Here is a 27,795-nt window from a genome sequence, read left to right as displayed (position 1 = left end):
AATAAAATTAAAGATTGGTTTGGCATAGAAAAGAAAGCCATGATCCAAAGTGATATAGCCATTTCACTCACATCACAATCATATATATACTAGGAGATTTGCATAATCTCAGTTAAATATCCTTAAAAAATGAAGAGATCTTTCTCTTTCTTTTAGCACTGTGTAACTTTGTTTTGTTTATAAATAAAGTTTATTATTATGATTTTATTATAAAAAGTCTGACACAGTGAAAGATGACACTGAGAGCACCCAGGGGAATGTTCTGTGTATATGGGGACATTTTCTGCTTCAGAACTGAGAACACCACAATAGAAAACAAAAACAAAACAAACAGGCTGTGGGTCCACAAAATCAAGCTCTCATTCACTGTCTATGGAGCAGCTCCAGACTTTATACTTGATGACATCACAAGTCTGGCTTTGAGAGAGGAGCTTTGATTTCCTATGCCATGGACATATTGAAATTTTCAATTTAGGTAGGGTCTAAGTTGATCTACAGGGGAATAAATATTTGACAGCAAATGAGAATATCTGAGAGCCTTACTGCATTATAAATGCTATTACAGCCTATTTTTACATTTTGAATTGTCATGTGTCTCATGAATTTTGTTTTCCTTTACATAAATAAAGACTCCATAAATTGGTGCATATAGCTTTACCAGGAAATGCAGGATTAAGTCTTAAATGTCAAAATGTTAAATGTAGACCTTTGACTACAGTACATTTTTTTCCTAAATTAGGGACTACAGGGACACCCGAAGGAGAGTAACTTCACCTCTCTTTAGTTAGAATTGTACGGAAGCATATTGCATTCACTTGACAAATAAAAAAATCAAAATCTCGCGAGAAGCTCCCACCTGGCACCTGCAAGTGACCCCTGCATCCACGGCGACTCCTGCTCATGGATGTAATTTTGCATCTGTGCTCGTAATTAGTTACACACAGGGGTATGATAATCTAGCTATGTTTCTGACTGCATCTTTCTAGTTCAGGCCTATCGCTCAATGTAACAAGTTAGGGTTAGTAACAGGTTGTAACAACGTTACCTGACAAACGTGTACGGGCATGATTTTACAACCTGTTACTAACCTAACCTGTTACATTGAGCGATAGGCCTACACTAGAAGGATGCAGTCGAAAACATAGCTAGATTATCATACCCTGTGTGTAACTAATTACGTGCCTTACCCTTATTGATCCAAAAAAAATTACCACAAAGAAACAGAAGAAAAAAAATACCTTGAAAAACAGAAAAAAATTATCACGAAAAACAGGGACAAAATTACTCAGAAAAATAGAATAAATTACACCAAAAAACAGGGCTTTTTTTATTTGTCAAATGAATGCAATACGCTTCCGTATAATTGAGCGTCTTTTGTTTTTCATTTTGTATTTTGTGAGTTGATGATGAAATCAAGGAGAAAAAAGAAACAGAAAAAAACAAAGTGGCAAAATGGCTGAAAAGCCACTGTCACTCAGTACGCTTACATGCACAGCTTAATCGAGCTATGCTCAAAATTCGATTATGGCGTCTAATCGGACTTCTGTCCTTGTCCCAGTTTACAAGCAACTGAGAAAATTGAATTACTGACGGGAACTTGTCCTCCTCCTCAACACTAGGTGGCGATATGCGGGTTAATACGGCCCCCTTTCCGGTTGACCTATTACGTCACTTAATAATAAACAACTGGAGTCAGGCGGCAGACCGGCATTTTCGAACAACAGCAAGATGGATAATCGTACAGCTGTGTTCATCTCGTATGTAATGTACGCGTTACTGAATGTGCAGATAAGGTGCACGCTATCCCTCGTGGTCATGGTGCTTTTGAGAGGCAGACAAGAACGCCGTATGCTGTTGGAGGGCTACAACAATAGCATGTCTCGTCTGTTCCAGGGTCATACGCCAGCGCAGGGGGTGAGGAGCATGCACACATGCATTGTCTAGTTTACTTCCGATTATGGCGTATACATGCCAGAGAAAAGCGAATTCCAATCGCATTATCTGGGTGTCTTAATACATGCACTTCAGTTGTCCAGTTATAGTCGGATTAAGGCAATAATTCGATTTTTTCAAGTGTCATGTAAACGTACTGATTGGCAGTCACATCTACAGCATTAAGAGAATAAATCAGAGTTCTCCCTCTCCTTCTGTGTGCGTTTGTAACAGTAAGGTGATACAAAAAAAGTCAACATTAAAGGGGCTCTATGCCAAATTTAGAGTGTATGAGTTGTCTGGACACGATTCACATCATGGTGGCTAGCAGCTAACAGTGGTAACTCAGGAACAGCACCAGGCTTTGAAACCAGTTTGACACAGTGGTCAAACCGTGGAATTACAACTTCTGGGTCTATCGTGTGATGTTACTGGAGCCAAAAGCACTTCCTCCACTGACTTACATTGTGAAGTGACATCTATAAATCAGTGTGTCACCCCATGAATTGACTTGTTTCACTTTGAGAATTGGATCCATTTGGTCTAAAAACTAGAAGAGCCACATGTTTAAATCATTTTATTTTCATTCCAGTTAGCATCTAAAGCTGCAGTTCGCTGCTAAGGCCCTGCCTCCGACACTGTATCCAGTTCTCTTTACATATCCATGTGCTAACTCCATTAAAAGAGCTAAACATCAGCAACAGTGCTGACAGAGTTAACAATGTTAACCAGGGGGGAACCAGAGGGTCAGTGCTACACTTCTGCAACAACGCCGTGCCGATATCATATATGAGCACTGTGTTGCGATGAGCTAACCAGTGGGACACACTCTCCTACTAACACACGCGCAGCTTACCACAACAAACCACAGAGAAGCTCAGATTTCAACACACACAGCAATAACGTGACTTCATTCTCTGCTTTAGATGCATTTACTTCATATCTTTACATAGCAAATAATGGTATGCTGCTCTATTACTGCTCTAAATGTCAGAACCTCTAAAAGTTACTCTTTAAATTCTCCTAAATCAAATTAATTAAACTAAATTAAACATTAAATTAAAAATTAAACTAACAAATTAGAATAATGGAGAATTTCCTGTTCTTGAATGCAGCATAAGCCCCACTTTGTCCACCCCATTCAAAACACTGCACTGCCATGAGCGTCCAAACCTGTTTTTTTGATCCCTAAATCAAGTCCAGTGTGTGTGTGCATGTGTGGGCATGATGCCCACCTGCGTCACAGTGTGTGTCAGCATGACGCATTTGGTCCTGTATCACCTTGCTGTTACAAACACACACACACACACACACACACTCACAAAATTGAGGAGAGAAGAGGGAGAACTGATTTATTGTCCTCAGCACATAAAATAAAACACACATCACAGATAATGTGATCATTTATCAGCATCAACACAAGAGGGCAGCACATTCATACATCAGGACTGCCTCCTCCTCCTCCTCACACTCAGCATTAGTCCTCTGTGTGTGTCAGTGTGTCTGTGTGTGTCGGTCTGAGTGGTCGTCGGTCAAAGAACCACCAGACCTTTGATCATACTGACTGCCCGGTGGAGTGCGTGTGTGTGTGTGTGTGTGTGTGTGTGTGTATGCATACGCGTGTGTTTGGAGGTGGGCAGGTCGGGGTGAAATAAAGGAGAGGAAGTGGGGTGAGTCACTGAGGATTTGGATGAAAGGGATAAATGACGGAGAGACGAAGGCTTCTGTAAAGGAAGCCTAATAATATGAGACTGTCCTCAACAGATAAATACAACGACCTTTTGCCATTGTGCAAACAACCGTCCTCTCTCAGAGGCAAAGTAGTGCGACATTGTTAAACCAAGTTAAAACCTCTTTGGGACGAGGGCACTGAGGACAGTTGGACAAACAAGACATGTGACATCGCCCCAGGAGACCAGCAGGAGCAGCAGAGCGTTGTGATATACAATACAGTTTGTCTACAAAGTGTTTAGATCAAAGGAGAGATGTTTAAGTTAAAAAGGGGAAACTGAAGAGGGATTCAACCTTCAGTTTAATGAGATTTTGATCGTGCTCTTCTCATCTCATCAATCGATCAAGTATAGGACTCCAAAACTGTAACTGCTGTGGGTTACAGGTTTATATTTTTGGAGATAGAAGTCTAGTGGGAACATTCTGATGCATTATGTGGAACTGAAAACTGCTTCCTGGAGACTGTCAACACATTCTCACTCTGACCTTGTCACATATCGAGGTTTGGTCCTGGAATTTCCATGTCTGGATACGATGGAAAAGGTACCCTGGTTACATTGCTTGTTGACGTTCTGGGACACCGTGTCAAGTTCTGCCTGTTACATGCATTGTCGTCTTTCAAAAACACTTCTGCTTTCACAGGAAATTTGACATTTACATACAGTCTCTTTCAAAATAAACGCACCACAACACCGCAAACTGATGTTTTTTTTTCCTTCAACAACTACGCACATGGTTGGGTTTAGGTATTTATAATCTTAGGGGACATTAACCCCGCTCTCCCGGGTGAAGGTCGGTGCCATCCACTATCTGTCCCGCCCGTCCTACTTGGACTTCCGTCGCCTTCGCTTTCATTCTTGTCCCGCTGCATTTCCCCCTGATGCCTCAGAGTGCTGTTAAACTATAACAGAGACCTGCCGCACATCATGCCGACATTGAAGGATGGCTTTTTTCTTCGGTGTCTGAAGCCGCAAGTCACTGCCCAAGCACCAGATTTCAACGATTTCAGAGTGAGACCAGGCTGCGACTGTCCACGGTGCAGACACACGGATTGCAACAAATCTCACCTGTCTCCCGGAGATTATATTTATATAGTACCAATTTGTGATTTATTTTTATTTTTTGATTGGAAACATAATTGCTGGCTGAATTATGTTCAGTGACAACATTTTTTACAGTCAATAAATTGTTATGTTTTTGTGCAGCATGTAAATTGTAGAGAAGTGGTCAGGGTGGACTCATTGCATGTGGTTGGTTTTAGGCAACACAAGCCAAATTTGGGGAAAGATAATCGCTTCATAGGGTGGGCAGAAATCCAGAAAAATGAATAATTTCAATAAATAAATAAATAAATAAATAAATAAAAGGCACAATTTGAAAATACACCTTCTCCCTGCAGCTCTCACCTCTCTGTCCTTAGTCCCGAACACCAGAAGACCACGGGCATATGCATGTGCTTCAAACATCAACCCAGTATTTCCCATACATTTGATTATTAAATCTTATCTGTCTATCTTCATCAGACCATAAAAGAAACAAGAATTAGCCAGCTAGCCACGCCACGGTCCCTCCACTCCGCTTCCCGTCATTGTGGCAGCAGCTCAGGGGACAGAGCCTCACTTGGCAGCTGTAGGGGCTCCAATTTGGTCAGCGCAACCCCGACAGAGGGTTGGTGGCCAGTGGCAGCGCCAAGATTAACTTGTGTAACAGCAGCAACAGAAAGTTTGCTGATGTGGTGAGGAGTCGGGGCTGTCTCGTCCCTGGAGCCGGGGTTTGCGCTGGCTGGATTTGCGCTGCTGCAGCCACTGACGGGGGGTCAGTCTCTGGAGCTGCTACCTGTTCTCCTGCCAGCAAGGTGGTCTGTAGCAGCAGTGAGTGAGGCGGAGGAAACACTGTGATTTGAAGCTTTGGCTGATGTTAGCTACATAAATGTGAACATGAAGCCGCAGCTGTGAGTCTTTAGCTCCGGTTAGCAGGAGGCAAAACTTTTGGCAATATTTTCTAATCTCTGAAATGCTTCACTGAAATCGACTCGTGATTTGTTAAATTTAATGTTAGACTCTATTTTGAGCTCTGTTTTTGATCAGTCCATTTGTTTTAGTTTGCTTTAGAGTGTCGGTTGTTGTTGCCAATGCTAAAACAGCAACTTTCTCTGCAGGATTCTCCATTATTTAATCAGGCTTTTACCAAAGGGATGCATACGCCGTTCTGCATTTATAGATCAGCCAATATGTCATCTCTCTGAAATGACCTGTGATTGGCCCAAGTCTCCTGTCACGGCCTAGATTTTCTAAAGCCTGAAAACAGAGCCAAGAGGAGGTACAGAAATCTAATTTCCTCTCAGATCACTTGATTCACTATACACTCAAAGTTTATTAAGGGTTTTGGCCCAGTAATGTCGAAATAAAACTGCCTACCCCAGCTTTAAATGTACAAAAAAGTAAACTCTTCCTGTTTGTGCTTCAAGTTGTGTTTTGCTTTTTCCTTATTACACCATGACTACATCTCTCCTTAAATGTGCACTGAGTGCCTTAACATAACCATAAAAAAGTTGAACCATGATTTGGTTTCTACAAGCCGATATTTTATTACACGAGTGGATAGTCTCAAAAAAAAAAAAAAAATAGAATAAAATAAAAATAAAAAAAATGAAAATTCGTAATTAAATTAGCGGTTATTTCTAGGAGACAAGTGTACTGATCATGAAAGGCACCTCACTGTGCTGATCTTGAACTTAAATCAACTGAATAAACTTCACTTTTTAACTTTTTCTAACTTAATTGATTGCAGCAAATCAGTGTAGTGTGAAAAGTGCTATAGTTACCCGAAGCAGCCTGTTCGCGGGCGTGTATTGAGCTCTGGAAACTAAATCACTTTTTATGAACCGAACAACCTTGGGTGAAAAGAAATGTCATCGATGTGCTTCACAGCCAAACAGTCTCACTGACTTCTCACAAATACAGCAATGAAACGTTGCTGCTAATCAGAATACTAATTCTTTGACTGACAGGACGAAGAGAAGGAGACACAGAGACAGACTGACAGACAAGGGAGGGAGAGTGGTGTGTGTGTGCGTGTGAACAAAAGAGGGAAAGAGAAAAGGAGGGATGAAAAAGGTGGAGAGGAAAGAGTGACAAGTAATAAATGAATGGACGGAGTGGGAGATCTAAGAGAGGAGGGAGGGGAAGAAATAGGAGGAGAGGACAGGGCTGATGGGTGAATGGAGAAAAGAGGTGGAAGGTGAGAGAGAGGAGGAGGATAAATATTAAAATGAATGATGTGCACTCTACAGGCAGAAGTGCAGCTGGCAGCAGAGTGGCGTCGCCAAGCCAGCAAAACAAACTGACTGATGTTGGCACTAATACAACAGAACAGAAAGACAGTCACTGAGGGAGAGACGGAGAGACAGAGACAGAGGGAGGAACATTTTAAAATAATGTCTCTGACCGCCACTCACACAGCCCTGTCCCCACAGCATTTAACATGCATGTGGTTTCGCCAAATAGGTTTTGGAGGAAACACAATTGCTGCCTTGATTGCGTTCAGTGGCAACATGGTCCAACAAGTGTTACAGTACGTCCTTGTACTGCACAGAAGTTGGGAGGTGTTCTGGATGGATGGTGGGTGTACAAATAGCAGGACACAACACTGTACAGATAAAAAGAAAACATTCCTCCAAGGTAAGTAGGTGTGAATTGTGACATATCAAATTAGAGAAATTAAAGGGAAGAGGAAAAAGTTTACAAAAATATCTGTTTGTGCAAAATGTTTTTGGGTATTCTAAAATGACAGTGGTGCACTTTAAAGGGTAAGATGTACTCAAGAAAGAAACGTTGGTGCTCTTAAAGAAAAGAAAATGTGTATTTTCAAACACAAGAAAAATCACCCAGTAAGGACATACCTTTAAATGAATGTATAAAAACTAGGGCTGTCAAGCGATTAAGACCGATTAAAAAATTAATCTAATTAAATACACGCTCTGTAATTAATCCAAATTAAAACATAAATCAATTTCTGCTGTGAAAATATTTTGAAAATTTCAATTCAAATCATTTGTTGCCGTAAAGCTACTGGATTTCAGACATAATTGTCTCCCTGTCCTCTGCCACCAAACTGGTCTGCAGTCCATTGCAATGCATTTTGTCACAGGTAGACGTCCTTAGTTTGCGTCTGAACGCCTGGTTGTGTGTGGCTTGACATAGCAAAATGCTAGCGTTAGCATCAGAGGCTGTGCTAGCTCAGACTTTTGGGTTTGCTGCTAAATGCTTTGTGTTGAGGTGATATTTCAGGCTGGAAGTACTCCAACGGTACAAAAGTTCCTTACTGCAGAAACTGCAGAGAACGGTACTCCTGTCAACAGCTCCACCTGGGTGTTTTTTTTTGTTTTTTTTTAAAAAGGTAAATGTTCCATTCACAGGGCCGAGCAGCGTCGTCTCGTCTGCCTAAATCATGTGAAAAAGCTACTGTGGCTTTGAATGACAGATCAGGTCAAAGGGCACCATGGAATGTGCTTAATTAGTGTTAATTTCTTTTTCTTTTTTTCTGCAATTAATTAATTGAAATTAATGCATTATTTTGACAGCCCTGATAAAAACATTACGTTTCCTATTTAGTTTGAACTCTGAAGATCCGTCAATGTCGAAATCATAGATTGCAAATAATAAAATAATTGCAGGCTGTTTTGGGGATTGCTGCAACCTGAACTGCCTGATTTCACCGCAGTCCTTCTAAAAAAATGTCATGCATGTTGCAATGTTTATTTTTGCAATGAAAGTGGTGGAGGCAATTGAAACTTGTATTTTGAGCTTATCATTATGAGCATTTAGTGTTTCCCACAAAATTAAAATTTATTTGTGATGGTGTGGGGCAGCAGCAGCTGATCACCGACGACTAGCGGTTTCTACCGTTCAAAGCAACACTGAAGGACGATCTTCCAAGACAGCAGCAGACTACTGTTAGAGACCAATAAAAGCGTGTGTTTTTTAACGACAATAGGGGACATGGGGGTATTTTAAGCCAGAACTTGATCTGTTCCTAACCCTAACCAAGCGTGTTTTGTGCCTAAACCATAGCACACGGTAACCAGAGTGCTGCTACAACATAAAACTGAAAATTTAAACCTTGAGAAATGTAAAGTTTCCACATATCAGCTGTAGGATATCCATGGTTTGAAGAAACATACAATGCCAACATTTATTTTGGCAACTGGGTTGGTATAATCAGATGCAAAGACTGGTCTGATGTTCAGAAATTACAGTCAGTGTCCAACAAATTACAGAGAGTGTTCAACATAGCCAAACTTAATTAAGCAGGAAAGACCAATAACAATTTGCTCAAAACAAATCCAGTTAAGTCTTGTGAGGTGGAGCCAACGAGCCCTCCGACTTCAGTTTCTTCAGATGCTTGTTTAGGCTACATCCTGTCGGACTCTTGTTTCCCATTATGAAGTAAGAGCTCATCAGTGCCTGAAAGGTTATTTTATATTTTTTAACATCTTTTATCATGAAGGCAATTTATTCTTATCCCCCAGGCACAGTAACCAGGATATTACACTGAGTGTAAATGTGCGGTCAGATTTCCTGTGGAAGCTGATTTCTTGCTGAATGGGTCACAACCATCACTAAAAATGCTGAAGTCTGCAATGATGCAACAATGAAAACAGAACAAAAATAACTTTTGTCTTCTCGCAAATTACTCTGCACTACGTACAAACACCAACTGTGAACCTCTCTCACACTTTTTCTCTGTCTCAAGACTGCTCGTGCTCGATGCTTGATCTGACATTTGTGTCAAGTTATGCAGAGGACCAAAAATCAGTGTTTATTATACAGTAGACCTGATAAGACCGAAAAAGAGAGAGCGTGATCTATCTGATCACACACACACAGACACAGAGTGGCTTGTGGTGTGGAGGTGACACATTGTGGCAAAAAGTTGTAGCTTTGGCATGAGGGCACTGCTAATCCTGCTCCCTCTGAGGAGAAAGAGGAGGAGACAGACGGACAGAGCAGAAGCACCAAAGACCAAAAGGATAAAAGAAGGTTTTGCTTCAGTGAATAATTGCACTATACTTTCCTTGCTTTTCTTTGAGCCTCGCCGTGACATTGCTTCAATCACACTGAAAGGATGTTTTTGTGACATCAGTATTACATAACCTGTTTTTATTGTGCGTCTCTGAGTTTACTTTGTCATAAACACTCAAATTCACGAATTACATTAAAAAAGAACAAACTACAGGTAAAAAACAAAGTGAAAAAAAATACTTTGTGCAGAGTAATTATACTGTAACTGTCAGTGTTGGAAAGGTTACTTTTGAAATGTAACAGGTAACAGATGACAAGTCATCGCTCTTATCACGACATGAAACAATAAAAATGAAACAGCTTTTATTAGCTTTCGTGATTCTGTCTACTGACATTTTTTTTTCTCTCTTCTCTTTTGGTGGTAGGTCGTCTTTACTGGTGCTTGGTGTAATTTGCTCCGTACAACAAAGCGATCCATTGTCCCACTCATGGCTTTCTTTCATTATAATTATTCTAACTGTTATCATCCCTCACGCTGGCTGCCAATCAGGGCTGTTGATGTGTCACACACTTACAATTCCCACGTACGAACAGCAACAAATTGGCACCCTGTGAGGTCTTTGTTTTTTTTTAATAAAGTAAAACAAAATGGAATTGAATTGAATTGATGGAATGGAATAACACTGAATTGAATTGAATTGAATTGTATTTCTAGCTAGAGTTTGCCACTTTATTAAGAAATGTGTGCACACAACATACTGATACAGTCAATTAAAAATTAATTAATCACTTCTTGTGTCGGCCCAGTTGAATATTGCAATAATAATGTGCCATAAAATCCCACGTCACGCCTGAATTGGCATCACGACACACCATTTGAGAACCACTGGCTGATTTCTAGAAATGTAAGTGGAAACACTTTACTTGAAGGTATCTACATAAGAGTGACATAACACTGTCATAGCTATGACATGACACTGTCATGAACATGTCATAAACATTATGTACATGTCATAAACGTTTATGACTGCTGTCATTAAGTGTCATTTGGTTTTTGTAATGACAAGTTGACATTGTTTGGGTTGTCTTGATTATGACAACTTGACATTAGTCAAAGTGACATTAGCACAAGTTGTCTTTGTCATGACAAGTTGACATTAAATTTGTTTGGGATGTCCTTATTATGACAACTTGACATTAACCAGGATGACATTACCAGAAGATGTCTTGTCATGACAACTTGACATTAACAAGAAATGCACCTCTTTTTGTGTTTATGACAAGCAGTCATAAACGTTTATGACATGTACATAATGTTCATGACAAGTTTCTGACAGTGTCATGTCAACCTTAGATACCTTCAAGTAAAGTGTTACCATGTAAGCTTAGAAAATGAGACAATCATTCGTAGGTGACATTTGATGTGCCATGTGTTTATTTAAGGGTGAAATATACTAATGCATATTTTCCTTGTGTTGCAACCAGTTTCATCCTCATCAATTAACTGTCAGCATGATAGCAGGTGTGCTGTTTCCACAGGGCAGGAGACAGCTGATTTTATAAACTATGATTGATGTCATCCACACTGCGTGCACCTGCCCAGCTGACTTTGGTTAGAGAAAAACTAGACCTGAGTATGTGATTGTCATTCACTATACCAATAAGCAAAACAAACAACATTTTTCCACTAGATACACACAGAACTGATGAATTAATTGCTGTTCCCGGTAATTATGTTCTCATTGGTGACGAGACTCTTTTAATGACTTAATAAATGAATCCGCCTGTTTAAGTTATTTCTCCTTGCCTGAGGCATTTCAATTCTCGTAAATCTCAGTGTTTAATGAGGTCTGTCTGACCCACAAAACAGACATTTTGTAAATCACAATGTCAAAAAGCAGAGTGATATGGCAGTCGTATTTAAACACAGGACAGACGAAAACACCTCCTGCCTCAAGATACTTCCATGCTCGGCAGGTCAGCTCTTCCCTCTGACCCTGCCTCTGCCTCTGCCTCTGCCTATTTTTGCCTCATGTTTTCCAGACCACAGGCTTTCTCAGCTTACTGTGACCTTTACGAATGTCACAGCCTAAAAAGCACATTTACAGTGGTGGCAACTAAGAGGTTAAAGAAACAAGAGCATGACCAGTACAGCGTCCGGTTTGACTCTCAAGACTGACTTTAGAACAATAAACAGGGTAAGGAGGTCGAATGAGATTTAGGTCCTCAACCCATTCGACCAAGTAATTTGGTGCTACCCTCTGATCTGACCAACAGGAACATATCCTTAATTAGCGCCCTATACGGATGACATAAGATCAACATGTCTTGATATCTAAGTGACAGTTAATAATAGGTTGTGTGTGACCGTTAAGGGTTTATGTTTTAAACACATGTTTAACGTTCTGTAACAGTCAAGGTTGCAACAAAACTATATGATTAGGTTTGAAAAAAGACCATGGTTTGGGTTAAAATAAGTGTGTTTGTTAGCAACGCAGCATGGCGTATGTCATGACATCTTTACATACCTCACGTGAGCCACCACTTTACATAGTTAAAATAACTGAATGTTGAATTTGGTTTCACAGAGGACACCAACAGTACTATCCTGGGTAAAAGTCTTGTGTTTGATTGAACCACCCATCCACCCTGACCCCCTTCTTACCATGGATGTATTAGATATGTTTACTGAACCGCCAGATTGCACCTATTTAGTCCAATGAGAAGTGTGTGCTGGCACTTACCATGGATGTATAAAAAGAACTGGATACAGCGTTGAAGGCGGGGCCTATTCATGTCTATGAAGGTTGCTCAGTGGCGCATGAAGCCCAAAAAGCTCAACTGCCGTGTATAAAATTAAAGGGAAATTTTGGTTTATTTCAACCTGTCTCCCATCGTCCTAAATTTGTTTCAAGTGACTAGTGACATAAAAATAATAGTTAGCCGTGATACAGCCAGGGCGCATAGTAGCGTCAGACCTGTTAAAATGTAAGTGAACGGGCAACCTTCAAGTGCAAAGTTAGTCCACTAAACAAGCTTTTTTTCCACAAAGACCGCCTCATATCGTTAGGATAAATGTCAGAGAACATATAGAAAATGATATGTAAACGTGTTGTCTTACCTTACCGGTGTGCTGCCATGTTTGTTTACCATTTAGCTTTGCTTTCCAAAGCGCGGCCGAAATATCGCAAGAACAAGCAGCAATCTCATAGCGTGCCTGAAATCTCGCAAGAACAAGTAGCAACAGCTGGAAGGCAGAACCGGACAGTAGCCTGAAAACTTCATTCATTTATTTTATGAAAGATTTATAGAATAATGGCTGACTTTTTGCCAGACTTCAACTTTGTGGAGGAGGAATTTGGCGGCCGAGAGAGAGAGAGGCGCAACAGGTAGAGGACGAGAGAGGAGGAATGGCTGCTGCAAGGCTGCGTAGCTCTGGAGATCCTACCTGTGAATGCTGTGCCCCAGTGCCCACAGAAGAGGAATGCCTCTGTTGCAACACCTGGAGTAGTATCCAGCTGGGCTTTATCTAGAGCTCGCCAGATATATTTCGGCCGCGCTTTGGAAAGCAAAGCTAAAGGAGTAAACAAACTTGGCACCACACCAGTAAGGTAAGACAACACGTTTACATGTCGTTTTCTATATGTTCTCTGACATTTATCCTAACGATATGAGGCGGTCTTTGTGGAAAAAAAGCTTGTTTAGTGGACTAACTTTGCACTTGAAGGTTGCCCGTTCACTTACGTTTTAATAGGTCTGACGCTACTATGCGCCCCGGCTGTATCTAGGCTAACGGCTAACATGCTAACTATTATTTTTATGTCACTAGTCACTTGAAACAAATTTAGGACGATAGGAGACAGGTTGAAATAAACCGAAATTTCCCTTTAACTTATCAGCACTGCCTCCACACTGTGTGGCCCATAATGCAGGCGCACTAGAGACTTCCACCAGTGGAGTGGGCTACTTCGGTTTAGCGCTCCGCTAACTTGAATGGAGATAAAAAATATTTAATCCCAGTGCTTCAGAACTTTGGATGTTATCAGACCGAATGGATCAAATCCAGACAGTGAAACAAGTTTTTTTGCGGAGGTTGTGACACTCAGACCTTTGAGTCCACTGATTTACAGACGTCTCTTTCCCTGTGTAGGTCAGTGGGAAAAAGTCTGCGTCAGGGCATCACGTGACCGTGCAATTCCATTGTTTGGTCACTACAAAACTTGGCTTGAAAGCACAGTGTATTTCTTGGGGGCCTGGCACATGGGGCAAAAAAGTTTCTAGCTCCTTGGTTTACTTCCCCAATATGTGACTCACCTAATAAGCACAGTAGTGTTTCTCCTGCTGGTCTCGCCTGCGAGTTCCCACTTAACTCATAGACTTTACGTTGATGATGTCACAACTCAAGGAAAGTTTTTCAGATATGAAACTTAAATGGATCAAAAATTCATAATATAAAGAGTTATACTTGACCTTGTGTGCAGTTTGAGGTGTCTTGTAAACAGTTTACAGATGGCTCTTTTTAAATGGTGGTCTATGGGGAAAACACTTTTTTTTTCACTGCAGTACCACGAGTGGCCACTAGAAACAATTAGAAGCAAGGCTGAGCAGTGTTCCTGGAGGCTTCCCCCCATCCACAGACTTTCTTGCTCTTTATACTACATCACCTGACTTCCTCCTTTGCTACAGTCATAAAAACAAATACAACAACCACTGGTAGTCGCTGCCTAACAACACACGCAAATATGGGTCTTAATAAGCTGCTTGTACAAACCACCTGTGCGGTCGTATATGTGTGCAAATACAAAGCAATAGGAAATCTAAGAAACGGAACTTTAGGTCTTGTTTGAACAAACAGCCAATGCTTTTATTTTCCTGGTCAGGGCAGTCTCCAAACACATCCTTAATCCAATGGTCTCCCCAGTCTCCAGTCTTTCTGCTTTATGAGGCAGAGCCTTTCACCCTGACTTGCACACACTTCTTCAAAACTGTAACTGTCCACAGGGTACACTGCAAAACAACATGAATTGTGAATAGAGCACTGAGGCCACTTTCTATTTCCACTTTATTTTCAGATGGATTTTGTACTGATGGCGATAAAACCAGGTGCTGTATTTCTGCACACTTTGCACTAAACTACCAGCACAGAATCATAAAGGCTCACATCACTGCAGACACCACAGTCACCATAATAACACATGCAATTATTATTTCATGCTTTACTGTTGGTACAACACACTCTCACTCCGATCCCGTCACATATGGACATCTGGCAACAGACTGGTACCCTGAGTACGTTAGCTGTTGACATTCTGGGATGCCGTGTCAACTTCAGCCTGTTACATGCATTGTCTGTTTTCAAAAATGACTACCATTATATAGAGTTTCTTTCAAAATAAACACACTACGTCGATACAACACTGCAAACTAATGTTTTTTCCTTCAGCAACACACGCACATGGTTAAATTTGGCCAATTCACGCACATAGTTTGGTTTAAGCAACAAAAACACGTGGTTATGTTTAGGTAACAAGAACAGGGTTTGGCTTTACAGTCACATGGGGAGCAAACACCAGCCACCCAGGTGAAAGTCAGTGGTTGTAGGATTCATCCACTACCCATCCCACCTGCACTACTTGGACTTTTGCTGCTGTAACTTTGGTTGTTGTCCTGCTGCGTTTCCACCTGACACCATGAGGCACTATTATTGTTTATGGCGTTTCATAACGACGTGAAAGGACAAATATTTTTCATCTGTGACAAACACCAGAAGTCACTGACCAAGCACCAGTTTTCGACGACTACGGAGTGAGTCTGGGTGGTCATGTTACATTTACTGCCATTATCTCATGTTAGTTATATTACATATCATACATTTATAATCTTTATTTAGTTTGCTTACCTAGTGCAATGTTTTATTTTCTGTTTCTTGTGCTGGTAAAATACTAATTTCCCTCCTTGGGATCCATCTTATCCCATTTCATCTCATCTTAATTAACTAATATGTGCTTTTGTTATTTGATCAATTTTTATCACTTTTTTGGCAACACAGGGAATCTCTGTGTTCTGCCAATAATATACTCATTGAACTGAACTGGTGCCAGAGGCGGCGAGACAGCAGAGACAGGTGATGATGCAGAAGCAGCAAACATGCTTTCAATCACAATTGGGGGGGGGGGGGGTACAGGAATACAGGCGGATGAGCTGCTGCACCTGTTGGTCCTGTTGCAGTAAATGTCATTTGGGTGTGATCAAATAGTCGGGTTGGACTACCTGAGAGTCTGAGGGGGGCATTAAAAGAGAGGCAGTGACAGAAAGGGGAAGAGGCAGACAGACACACAGGACCAGAGGGTAATAAAATCCACCTAACCCATCAGCAATCTTTCCATCCATGGATCTACTGCATGACAGGGTAAGTGGGGTTTTAACCTGTCATGTCTAATAAAAATCAGCTTAGCCCCCTCAAGGCTTCGCTGACACACCTGGTCTGATCTGCAACTGGGTCAGCAGCTGTCTGCCTGCCCGTCTTTCTGCTTGTTTGTCTGTCAAAAATAAACAAGGCAATATGAAGTCTCTCTCTGTCACCACCCGCTGCCTCTGTAACAAGGCTCAGGACTCAAGGACTTGGCACCTTTTGACGGGAAAAGCCAGGTTTTGTCAGTGGCTGGTAGGAGAGTCAGCTCAGGTGACATTCAGAGCGACTGTTCTTATGTGGCATCTTGAGTGAATAGTCTGCAGCCAAACTCTCTTTCAGCTCACTGATTACTTCCTCTTCTCTGTTTGAAGGTGTGTTAGTCAATCAAATCAGTGGCTGTAGAGTGTGATTGCAAGAAAACCCCGCAGACTCTCGGTCTTCTGTGACTCACTGTTGAGAGATACTGCACACAGAGCTTCTTTCTAGGGCTGTGCCCGACTCAGAATCATGATCAGATTTGGCTGTTAAATACAAATATTTTGCTATTCAATACTTCTATTTCACATATAGAGTTTGAACAGGGTTTGATGGGACGTTCAGGGTGGCAGTGGCATTCATGTAATATAGTTAACAAGCCAAGTCCTTTCAGCTAATGCATTCTCACCACTCTAACAATGGTTCGGACACGTGCAACAACATTTTTTGCCGACACTAGATAAACAAAAGCCAGAGACTGTATTGTATTAAGTAGCTGTGAGCTGTAAATTCACCACTTCTAAGCAGAAGGCAGAAGATAAGGTTATCTCAGAGCCTCACAGGGCAAAGCCTTTCTTCCTCTGGGCAGCTGTCTACGTCTCCCTCAGACTAACCCTGGCTCACACTGACGGACAAAAAAATAAGGCTGCTCAGCCCACATCTCAGTCCACTCAGGGGTCTTTGACTGATGATTCAAATCTTTGACTTTCAAGGGGCAGCCATACTTTATAGGTTATAAGGTTAATAGAATATTTTGCCATCCTTTAGGATGGTGAGGATGAGATGCAGGTGGACCTTCCAGCAGGACAACAATCAAAAATTATAGCTGCTGCACAGCAATGATCGGGGGATTTTAGGCAAAATTAGGCAATTCTGAGCGACACACACACTAAAACAAAGCATATCACAACATAGAAGTTACATCATATAAATATGGCATGCCCTTCAAATTGTGGCTGAATGGCTGAAGTGATCAGACTCATAATATACAAAGGAAAGAAAAAACTCAAGAACAAGAAAGTAAGAATAACATTAACTGCTAGCAATTATGAACAAACTGGCCTGATCTAGCTTAAAGCTAAACATTATCCATGGTGACAAAGATGAAAACATTTTTTAAAATGTAAAAGTAGCTATTGGATAGACTCTGCATATTGACTGATAGCTAAGCCAAATAAACAGGGAAAAGAGACAAGGGATAAGGGAAACGTGTTGATAAAGAGTATTTGTCTCTCCGTGAAACTGCCTGGATCATAATTATTTTAACCTTAGTAGTCTCTAATCCACATAGCATGATGCCTGAACATAGGACTTTCACATTAGAATGTCCATTCTGCCTTAGCTGAGGCTCGAACTCACAACTTCTGAGACTGACGTCCATCTTCTATCTCACTGAGCTAATTGGCAAGTGACAGTTCATGTGTGGCTTCACAAATTGACTAAGCCAAGCATCAGGGTGCCAGACAGTAGCCATCCATGCCATGGAAAAGCACATTTCAAAGAGAAAGTTTCAAAGCTGTAGCACATATGGTTGATTTGTTATGAATTTTCAAAGTTTTGAAATTTAGAGGCTTGCTGTAGCGCCACCATCAGGACTATTGGCTCGTGTTTCCAGTTGAGGACATCTGGCATGGGACTGGACCTTTATGAAAAGGTTGGATAGATTTCTCATATGGAAATGTTGCACAAGCTGAGGCTTGAACTCACAATCTTCAACACCAAGAACCATCCTACATCTCACTGAGCTAATTAGCAAACAGAAATGTCACATGTAGCTTCGCAAATTGACTAAGCCAGTCACCTGTGTGCAAGACAGCAGCTGTTAGTGTGTAAAGGCAGATTTCAAATGGCTGTCAAAAATTCAGTTATTAAGACAAAAATGCAAAAATACACATATTGTATCTAGACAGCATGGAGATGTTGGTAATTTGTTTGTAACAATGATTGATTTGCTCCATAAGTGAAAAACTGATGTTTAAAAATGCCATTTTTGCATTGACTCCAATTGTTCACATTAGAGCAAAATTCAAAATGCTGTCAAAAATTCAGTTTTTGAGATAAAATTCTGATATTTTCCAAACATCATCTACCATGACTCCAAAACTTTGTCATTTTTTTAATGAACATTGAAAATGTATTTAGCAAGAATTTGCATGTATATGTTTACAGTACCGTTTACAGTCAAACATTTTGATGCACTGTAGGCTCAATTTTCAATAAATCAAAAATCTGTGTGGATTGTTTGTGTAGGACAGTCTGAAGATGCTCTGTAGCAAGTTTGGTGTCAATTGAGCAAAAATTGTGGAGGATATAGGTTTAAGAAGTGTTACAGTTTTTGAAAAAAACAGAGTGATGAACTTTAATAGGTTTAAATGTACAAAAGTTTCTTCAGTATTGGGGCTACAGTTTGGTGAAAGCTGCAAAGCTGTAGCACATGCCGTTGATTTGTTGTGAATTTTCAAAATTTTGAACTTTAGACGCTTGCTATAGCGCCACCATCAGGACTATTGGCCTGTTTTTGCAGCTGAGGCAATCTGGCATGGGACTGGACCTTTGTGCAAAGTTTGGTGATTTTTCATGCATAGGAAGTATGATTTCCTCGGAAGAAGAAGAAGAAGAAGAAGAAGAAGAAGAAGAAGAGGAAGAAGAACAGGCAGCAAAACAATAGGGTCCTGGCGGCTTAGGCTGCCTGGCCCCTAATAAACTGCAAAGGAGACTGTGTATTGGCTCCAGAGGAAGAAAGCAAAGGTGCAGTCGATCACCAGACTAGAACCTAATAGAACATTTGTAGAAGGAACTGTAGATCAAGATTCACCAGTGGGCCCACCACAATCTTCCAGATTTAAAGACTGTCCGTGTGGATGAACAGAACAAAATCCCACCTGAACACTTTGAAGATCGATTTCTTCATATAGGAAGCATCTTAAAAGCTGGCACTGCAAACAGAAGCTTTTTCACCAATTATTAAATACATCTCAGTTTGTGTGTTCACTACTTTTTCTCTGTGATATTCCACTTTATAGCACGTAACATTTTTTGAGATGTTACAGTTTCTTTATCTTGCGTTTATATCAGTGTCTGATGTACATTTCATGAGAATAGCTGCATTGGGAATATGTTCAATGAAAACTGGAATTACTCGTGTGGCTGTATGCCTCTGCACACCAGTCAAGTTTCCCTTACAGTTTATATCCATGTCTGTAAAAACATGGATGCTTCACATACCTCTTCCCCCAGCAGCACAGAAGATCTGTACAATCAGCACAATTTTAAGGTGGGCCCCCAAGCTTACATTGAGTAATGGCAAGAAAAGTGTTTTATGCAGAATATTATGATGTCACAGTGAAGTTGACCTTTGAACTTTTGAATAAAATGTCATCACTTCATCATTTCATTCTATTAGGGTATTTGTGTGAAGTTTTGTCAGTGTAAGAATTCTTGAGTTATAGCCAAAGGAATGTTTTGTGAGGTCACACTGACCTTTGACCACCAAACTCTAATTAGTTTGATCTTGAGCCATCTTGTAACAAATTTGAAGGACTTCCCTCAAGGCATTCTTGAGATTTGCGTTTAAGAGAATGGGACATACGTATGTACAGACGGACAACCAAAAAAAGTGCCTCTGGCTACAACTATTCCGAGCGCAAAGGCATCAAAAAGTTGACATATTGAATACCTATTTCCCCCACTGTATTTCAATTCTAAAAATATATATATGGCAGTTTTCTTTGGTGGTGCACAGATGATGAATATCTGACATCATGGGATGCAAATTCATATGATAGTGGTATTAAAGGGATAGTGCACCCAAAAATGAAAATTCAGCCATTATCTACTCACCCATATGCTGCGGGAGGCTCTGGTAAAGTTTTAGAGTCCTCACAACACTTACGGAGATCCGAGGGGGAAGTGGGTAGCAGCACAACTGCACACCTAATGGCTGATGGCGACCCAGATTAAAACGTCCAAGAACACAGAATTGAAACCACAAAATATCTCCACACTGCTCGTCCGTAGTGATCCAAGTGTCCTGAAGCCCCGACATAAAAAGTTGTCGTTGTAGCCTGTAGCTCTAACTGCCTCTGTGTACACTGCGCTGACCTGTGTGCGCTTGTGTGAGACCGTGAGACATGGGCACCGCCTTCATGTGTGTTCACGTGCTTTCGCTAGTCTCACACGCAAGCGAACACATGTGAGCACGGTCCACAGAGAGGCAGTCAGAGCTACAGGCGACAGTGAGGCTAAAAACAGAGTTCAAATGACATTTTTCCAAACAACTTTTTATGTCGGGGCTTCAGGACACTTGGATCACGACAGACGAGCAGTATGGAGATATTTTGTGGTTTCAATTATGTGTTTTTGGACATTTTAATCTGGGTCGCCGTCAGCCATTAGGTGTCTTTTGTTGCAGTAAAGATACTACAGTACTGATAACTGAAAAGGAGACTACAGATTTTTTAGCCAACATAAACAAACTTACTGAGGACAAATAGTCACTGTGATAGGGAGATTGTCTTTCTATAATTGGTCTCCACCCTCCACTCCCCCACAAATGGGCCATTTAAGAGACACTCCCACACCGCTGCACAACCCTGCAGCTAATCGCTGCAACACCTGATTTAATGTGAATGTGCATGTGCAATCTGCATGGCATTGCTGAGACGGGCAAAAGTATGTTATTAAATGCTGTTTTAAGACTTTTCTCGCCTGGCTGGCAACAGTCTCTATGTAATCATCAAAATACAGCTTGTGTTGTTAAAGAAAACATTCTCTTCCTCGGCTGTCTTTTAGAGACATACAATCAATGGAGACACAAAGATATTGATTTTCTTAGTTGTTCGAATCACGTTTGCACTAAAAGCTCTAACACTATTTGGAAGCGATGTATTGATCCTGCAGTGAATCTTATAGCTTCCAATTCTAAAGCCACATTACCATCTGATGCGTCTGCAAACATTTAGCTGTTCTCCATGCTTGGATTGAAATAGATATGATCAACCAAAGAACACATAATGAATAGGCCTTCTGTTAAAAAATTATTTAAGTGTTGCTCCAATCTGTTCTTCTCTTTGTTATGTTTACCACACAAAATGGATGGTGCTGACTCTCCTTCTGTTCACTTGATCCTTACAAAAACTATAAATCCTTATAAACTATAAATAAAACTACAGTTAGCAGTTTTCAGCATGGGTAGTTTCAAATTGTGACCGTTTGTCTTTGTTCAGTGTAAAATGTCAAGTAGGATGTGACCCTAAGCATATTACAAAGTTTGATTGATGCAACTGCATTTTCCAGCCCAACTGCCATAAGAAAATGTTGGCATTGTATGTTCTGCAAAGCACAAATATGTTGCATTTGCAGGTTTCTCAGGTGATGTAAAATATAAGCTAATTCTGTCATCAGGAGGTGGAGGGGATGGTGGAGGTCTAGGCCACCTGCGCCACATGCCTGACAAGCTGCAGACCTCTGTTCAAGACAACAAACAACAAAACCAGTTGTGTTTTAGTGAGTCGTGTTTCCATGTGTTTTGTAGCGATAGATATTACTGGTTTTCCTGCTGATACCGTGCCCACAAAACCAGGTATTTTGAGTCAAATCATGATTGTGGGGCGACTGTGGCTCAGAGGCAGAGTCATAAGCCTCTTTTACACTGCCAGATTTTCTGCTAATGTTGGGCCGTTTTGCCGGTCCGCTGCAAGCATTTATACACACAGAGGCGGATTGGCAAGTTGATCCGAGGTGCCCAATTTCCCGCCTCGTAGGGTAGACATATTGGCGGAACCCTTTTAGTTTAAACAGACTGAGGCAGCCTTCCGCAACGGGAGGGGCTGTTGATGACTTGTGGGAGGAGGGATGGCGCCACACGTGCGAGCCACTGACGGTGGATAAACAGGAAACAGCTGACAGCAGGAATTAGAGAACAGCTAGTAGCAAGAGGGAAACGCAAACCTGACAGACACTGTAAAGATGAGCAACTGGGGAGACAAGGAATAGTGCAGCCTCCTTGCACTTGCAAACATTAACCATCAGATGACGGGGATGGTGAAGAACGGGCTTCTTTACGAGAGAATCTCCGCATGACTATCGCCACACGCTGAGCTACACGTTTTGTTACTTGCTCACGCCCCCCATTGCCCCGAAAAATGTGCATTCTATATAAACAAAAGTAGGTAGGCGGCAATTTTCCGCCTTCCCCGATTTTGTTTTTATACTGCCAATGCTGAAAAAAGACTGATTGGGCTTTCCTGCAAATTTGCACAATTCCCATCTAAAAAGGGCTATCCACTAATCGGAAGATCGGCGGTTCAATTCCCAGCTTCACCAGTCCGCATGTCAAAGTATCCTTGGGCTAGATAATGAACCCCAAATTGCTCCCAATGGCTGTATGATTGCATGTGAATGGTAGACTTAGACTTAGCTGAGTAGCAGGTAGCACCATCTATGGTAGCTTCCAGTGTATGTTTGTATGGGTAAAAGTGACGTAGTGTAAAAAGTGCTTTGAGTGGTTGGAAGACTTGAAAAGCTATACAACTGTGGTTCATTTTCCTTTTCCTAACCATAACCAAATGGATTTTGTGCCAAACCTAACCACATGCTAACAATGGTATTGTTAAGGCATAAAATCTCAACATATCCGCTACGTAATGACATGCAAACTCACATATCAAAGCACTGGATGCCAGACAGCCTCAAATGCTTCTATCTGACATACAGCCTGACATGACCCTCCTTCCTTCCTCTCAAGTTAAAGTCTTTTTCCATGAAGACTGTCTACACTCTGTATTTTTAATTATGGCCAAGATGAACTGGGACCTTGTTAGGACTGCTAGATCCCAGATATGGTTTCTGCAATTAGTGTTGAACAATAGTAATTATGTTTTATGGCTCTTCCCCTGTCTCTAGGTAACCTGTACAGAGCCTTATGTTTGGACGGTAACAGATAAGCTGAAGGAGTTTTGCACATATGAGATACGAGTTGTGCAGGATAATGAATAAAGTCTCTATGGGAAACAAGAGGAGGGAGGGTGAGAGGCCAGAGGGATGGACATAATCCCTACGGTGGAGGTAAAGCACTCCTTGATGTTCTGACACAAGCAAGATTATCTGATACCACATTGCAATTACCATCAGTGTTAGTTCAGCAGCTCCAGAAAATGTTTATACCTCAACTGCAGTTTAAAGCTGATCAATATACATTTATATTTTCATTTAATGAAATGAATACATGCGACATGACAGGGCACACTTAAAGTTACTATTCCACTGAGAATCATCACCTGATTGTGCAGCTCTGAGCCTTTCAGCCTCTTTAAGTTAATTGTTTTGGTTTTCACGGCACTTTTTACCAAACAACTTGGCTACGTGGCCAAGTTCTCCCCTACATACCTTTTACCAACTTCGCTCTCATCCCAAAGTACTAGTGAGTTACTGTGGGTGTCCAAGGTTTCAGAAGTAAACTCTTTAACTTAAACATTTTCTAGGCAATGTCAGTAGACTGGCAATTACAGGACACCTAAAGTTTGGATGGACATGAAACTCCCAATTAACATGAATGCAGATGATGCCTTAAATAGCTGTGTCTTTGATAGAAACTCAAAGGTACAAGCCTGTGTGAACATTAGTGGAGAAGTCAACTACGACTCCCAAGAAGCATCTCGGTAAGAAACATACCATCACAAAACTTAAAATTAGAAGTCAGTTTACATTTTGACTCTGTTTCAATGTCAGATAAATTTGGCTGCTATGGTGTGGGACTGTACCCTGGAAATCCAGAGATCTCGCAAGAGCACATTTGAATTTGCTCAGTGAGTCACTCTGGCAATCAGTAATGATGCTCACTACCCATGCCGTTGGAGCCGAGCTGCACCAATCACATCGGTGTATCTGATATAGGCGGGCCAGAGGCGAGCTAAACAGACGATGACAGCGCTGCGACGACGAACTCCGGAATCAGTCAGTAAACATTGTAAGATGGCTACAGATGAACACCAGTTTGAAACGGCTTTGGCCGCTACAGTGAACGAGTTAGACTTGGCTTTTCCTCTAAAAGAGGAACAGAAGACGGCGCTCGAGTCTTTCCTTTGCAAGAAAGACGTTTTTGCTGTTTTGCCAACCGGATACGGCAAGAGTCTAATCTACCAGTTAGCTCCGCTGGTAGCTAAGCTCTGGATACGTCTCCCTGTGTATTGTTCTGATTGGTCGTAGTGTTATCCAGTTGCATGCAGTGATATTTACAAATGCATGCTTGGTGCCGCCCCTCGAGTTGGGCCACTTGTATTACTCATAGCCAGACCCTAAATCTTTCTAGATTTGGGTCTGGATTTCCAGGCTGGTGGGACTGTGCTGCCAGTTACAACGACAGAGTATTGCCTGATTTCCTGATGAGGAGCTTAAACTAGTTTGATTTAATGCAAACGGACTGAACTAGCATTTGTCATTATGGCACGATCTGGCAAATTAAAAAGTATCCTCCATCAGCAACCTGTGCAGATGCCATCACAGCAGTTAGTCTCTCAAGAAAACTAAAACTGCACCAATATGGCAACATTTTGAATCTGAAGCCGATGAAAGAGGTGTCCACTTTAGAAATGAACTTTTGTCGAATGCCCTGTTTTTATTTATACCTGTTGCTTGCATTAAAAGCGCTGCAATGGACAAGGAACGGCTGCTTCATGAGGCTGAAATGAGGAATTATCTAAACGATATTTTCTTATTTCACCACAAAAACTGAAATAAAGTCGCGGCTAGCTGGAGGGAGTTCGCCAGGGAGCTCAAAGTTTCTGCTAAGGTTAAATGCCCATCGCTAATGACAAGCTAGGCTAGTTGCTGTTGGTTATGTTGTATGTCTTTTCCAGTAAATATCACAATATAAAAGGTGTGTGCTCTGTTTTAAAATGTAAACTTCGGACGATAGCAAGTACTCACCCATCTCCGGTCTGATCTCGAGTGCACAACTCATTTTTACGTGGTTTGTTTACATAATGCAACAGAAGTGCATGTCTAATTGATTCAATGTGGACAGAGAGCTCCGATGTTATGTTATGCAATGTCATAGCCAGACGCTCATTTGTTGCTGGGACATGGTGTCATTATGTTCTCCTAGGGAACAGCTGAAGTACGACTAGATCAATTGGTAAAATTTGGTATACTGGTCTGGTCCAGTGTTTGGCTTAATATTAAACTGGGTTGAAGATGGTTTGATGATATTTTTGACCATTGAAACAGCCAACAACAGCTGATAGGTAAAGTAGTGTTCAAAGACATTTTTCAGATCAAACTGACAGAAAAGGGAAAAAAAAAAATCAGAGAAATTTAAATACTGTGATCAACGCCCTTAAGGTAAACCTGTGGCATTACCAAATCATGCAGCAGTCTCCCATCCCGCAAAAAACTATGCTCCTCCCCTTTCTAACTCTATGTCAGCTGTAGAAAGTGAGGTGTACTTACTCCCACTGTTTCCTCCTGGCCTGTGGTGTGTTGTGCAGCTTGTGTGCCTGGTGGGCCAGGATGACATCACGATGGTCCACCACTCCTCCCCTCCTGCGGATCAGCGGGACTGTGGGGTCGGTGCTGCTGGTAACCAGGGACATGGAGCCCCGGCCGGAGCGAACCCCATAGCCACCGCCTCCGCCGATAAAGGGCACTTCTCTGTACTGCTCCACCCGGACGTCATAGACAGCATGATAGTAGGTGGGGTTGGGGCCCACGCTGCTCCCGCTGATTGGGGGAGGGTGGCAGCGCAGCGGCCGGTGGAGGCCCTGAGAGGAGGAGGAGCAGGACGAACTCTGGGGCCACACCACCGAGCCGCCATGGTCCGGATAGAGGGGGGACAGCATGGAGCTGGAGGAGGAGATGGAGAGATGAGAGGGAAAGAACATATGAGCATGACTTAAACTCTTTTCCATTTCAGCTGTTTGGGTAAGATTCTTAACCAGAATAACTTCAATGAGCAGAGATGTAGCACCAAATTCTGGGCCCCCACTCTTCCTCTCTTGATCCATGTCTCTCTCACGCACCTTTTGATTTTTTTTTTTTTTTTTTTTTTACGTCACTTTGCTTTCATTCCCTTTCCTTTCTCTCTTTGCTTTTTTTCCTAAACTGTTTTAATGTAACAAATAACCAGTATTTGTAGGATATTCCAGTGTTCCTCAAACAAATATAAGCATTTGACATCTTCGGCTCTGGGAACTTGTGATGGTCAATTTTCCTTTCCGTCCAACAACTATTGTAACTTTCTGAAACAGACAATTTGACAGACCCTTCACTCACTGGCCCACTGGTTTGAAAGTGTCAACGTAGGAAGAATGCAACTTATCATTATCACTGTCACTTATCATGCACATAATCTAGCGCAACAGCACGAATGCCTTCAAGGAGAGACTGTCCCAACTGGGTGCTGTTATGCCCATTGCACGATTCATGTGTGGAGATAACAAAGATGCAAACAACAGACTTCTTGAGGAGAGATTAGGGAGGTGGAGGGTTGCAGCCAGGATGAGGCTATGACAGCAGGCTTTTCACCCCGGCTTTGAGTGTGGCCATTCAGAACACTCTCCCCTTTAGTCATGGACGGACAACACGTCATACAACCTAGCTGGTTTCGAGTATAAGGTCAGATTTGATAGTCCTGGAAGATCACAGAACTGCATGATGCAGCCTTAAATGAGAATGCTGCTCACAGACACAAAACAGATACATTTCCTTTAACAATCTGTAAATGATATTTGGTTTTATGGAGTAAACTGTGGCCTATGTGGAGCAAACCGCAGCCGCAGTCCTCCAGTTATACTCATAATAATCAAGTGATTGGCTTTATTATTGGATTGTTGTTGGACTGTATGGAAAAATGAAATAAACATCAATGGTCCTTTATAAAAATCAATAGGTTGAATAATCTGCTGCAGCTCTGTAGCAGGTTGCACCAAATATGTTGATGTTAACATCAGAGGGAGACTGCAAACACAATCCTGAAAGTAGAGAGGGGCAGTCACTTCAAAGAGTGGAAAACTGAAGAAAGGGTGGATGGAAGGAATGGATGTGGAGGGAGCGAGGGCTGGAGAAGGACTGAGGTGGAGCAAAGGCTCTGGAGAGAAGGGGAACAGAAGAGGAGCAATAGGGTGTGAGATTTAGAGAGTAAACATGGGGGGAAAGAAAGTTGTGAAAAATTGATTTTTTCGTGAAAAAGAGATTCAGGTGAACAAGGGAGAAAATAACAGAAACACTCTAATCCAGCGTTCACTCATCATAAAAAGAATAATACCATCAATAACAAATTTCACTCTGTGATGATACTTATTCAGTAAGAGGACAAGCTGCTTCTAAAGATACACACTTTATAAACACTAAAAACTTTCAGAGTTGGCGTTAGCACTAAAATGAAAAACAACATAACAGATACTGTCCCATAAGCCACTAAAACCACCCACTACAAAGCTTTAGCTG

At 41.5% G+C, this 27,795-nt stretch overlaps 1 protein-coding gene across 1 annotated transcript in view; it reads right to left on the bottom strand.

Moving 5' to 3' along the window:
• cacna1ab (calcium channel, voltage-dependent, P/Q type, alpha 1A subunit, b) overlaps positions 1-27,795 on the bottom strand; it is a 289,319-nt gene that overhangs the window by 235,271 nt on the left and 26,253 nt on the right. The window contains exon 2 of the mRNA XM_049571566.1: positions 25,801-26,193. Coding sequence (XP_049427523.1) covers positions 25,801-26,189 — 389 coding nt within the window. The 5' untranslated portion in view covers positions 26,190-26,193. The remainder of the gene's footprint in view (positions 1-25,800; positions 26,194-27,795) is intronic.

This window comes from Epinephelus fuscoguttatus, linkage group LG3 (assembly GCF_011397635.1).
Source record: "Epinephelus fuscoguttatus linkage group LG3, E.fuscoguttatus.final_Chr_v1".
NCBI classification, from domain to species: Eukaryota; Metazoa; Chordata; class Actinopteri; order Perciformes; family Serranidae; genus Epinephelus; species Epinephelus fuscoguttatus.
This window is presented reverse-complemented; position numbering and strand designations above follow the sequence as displayed.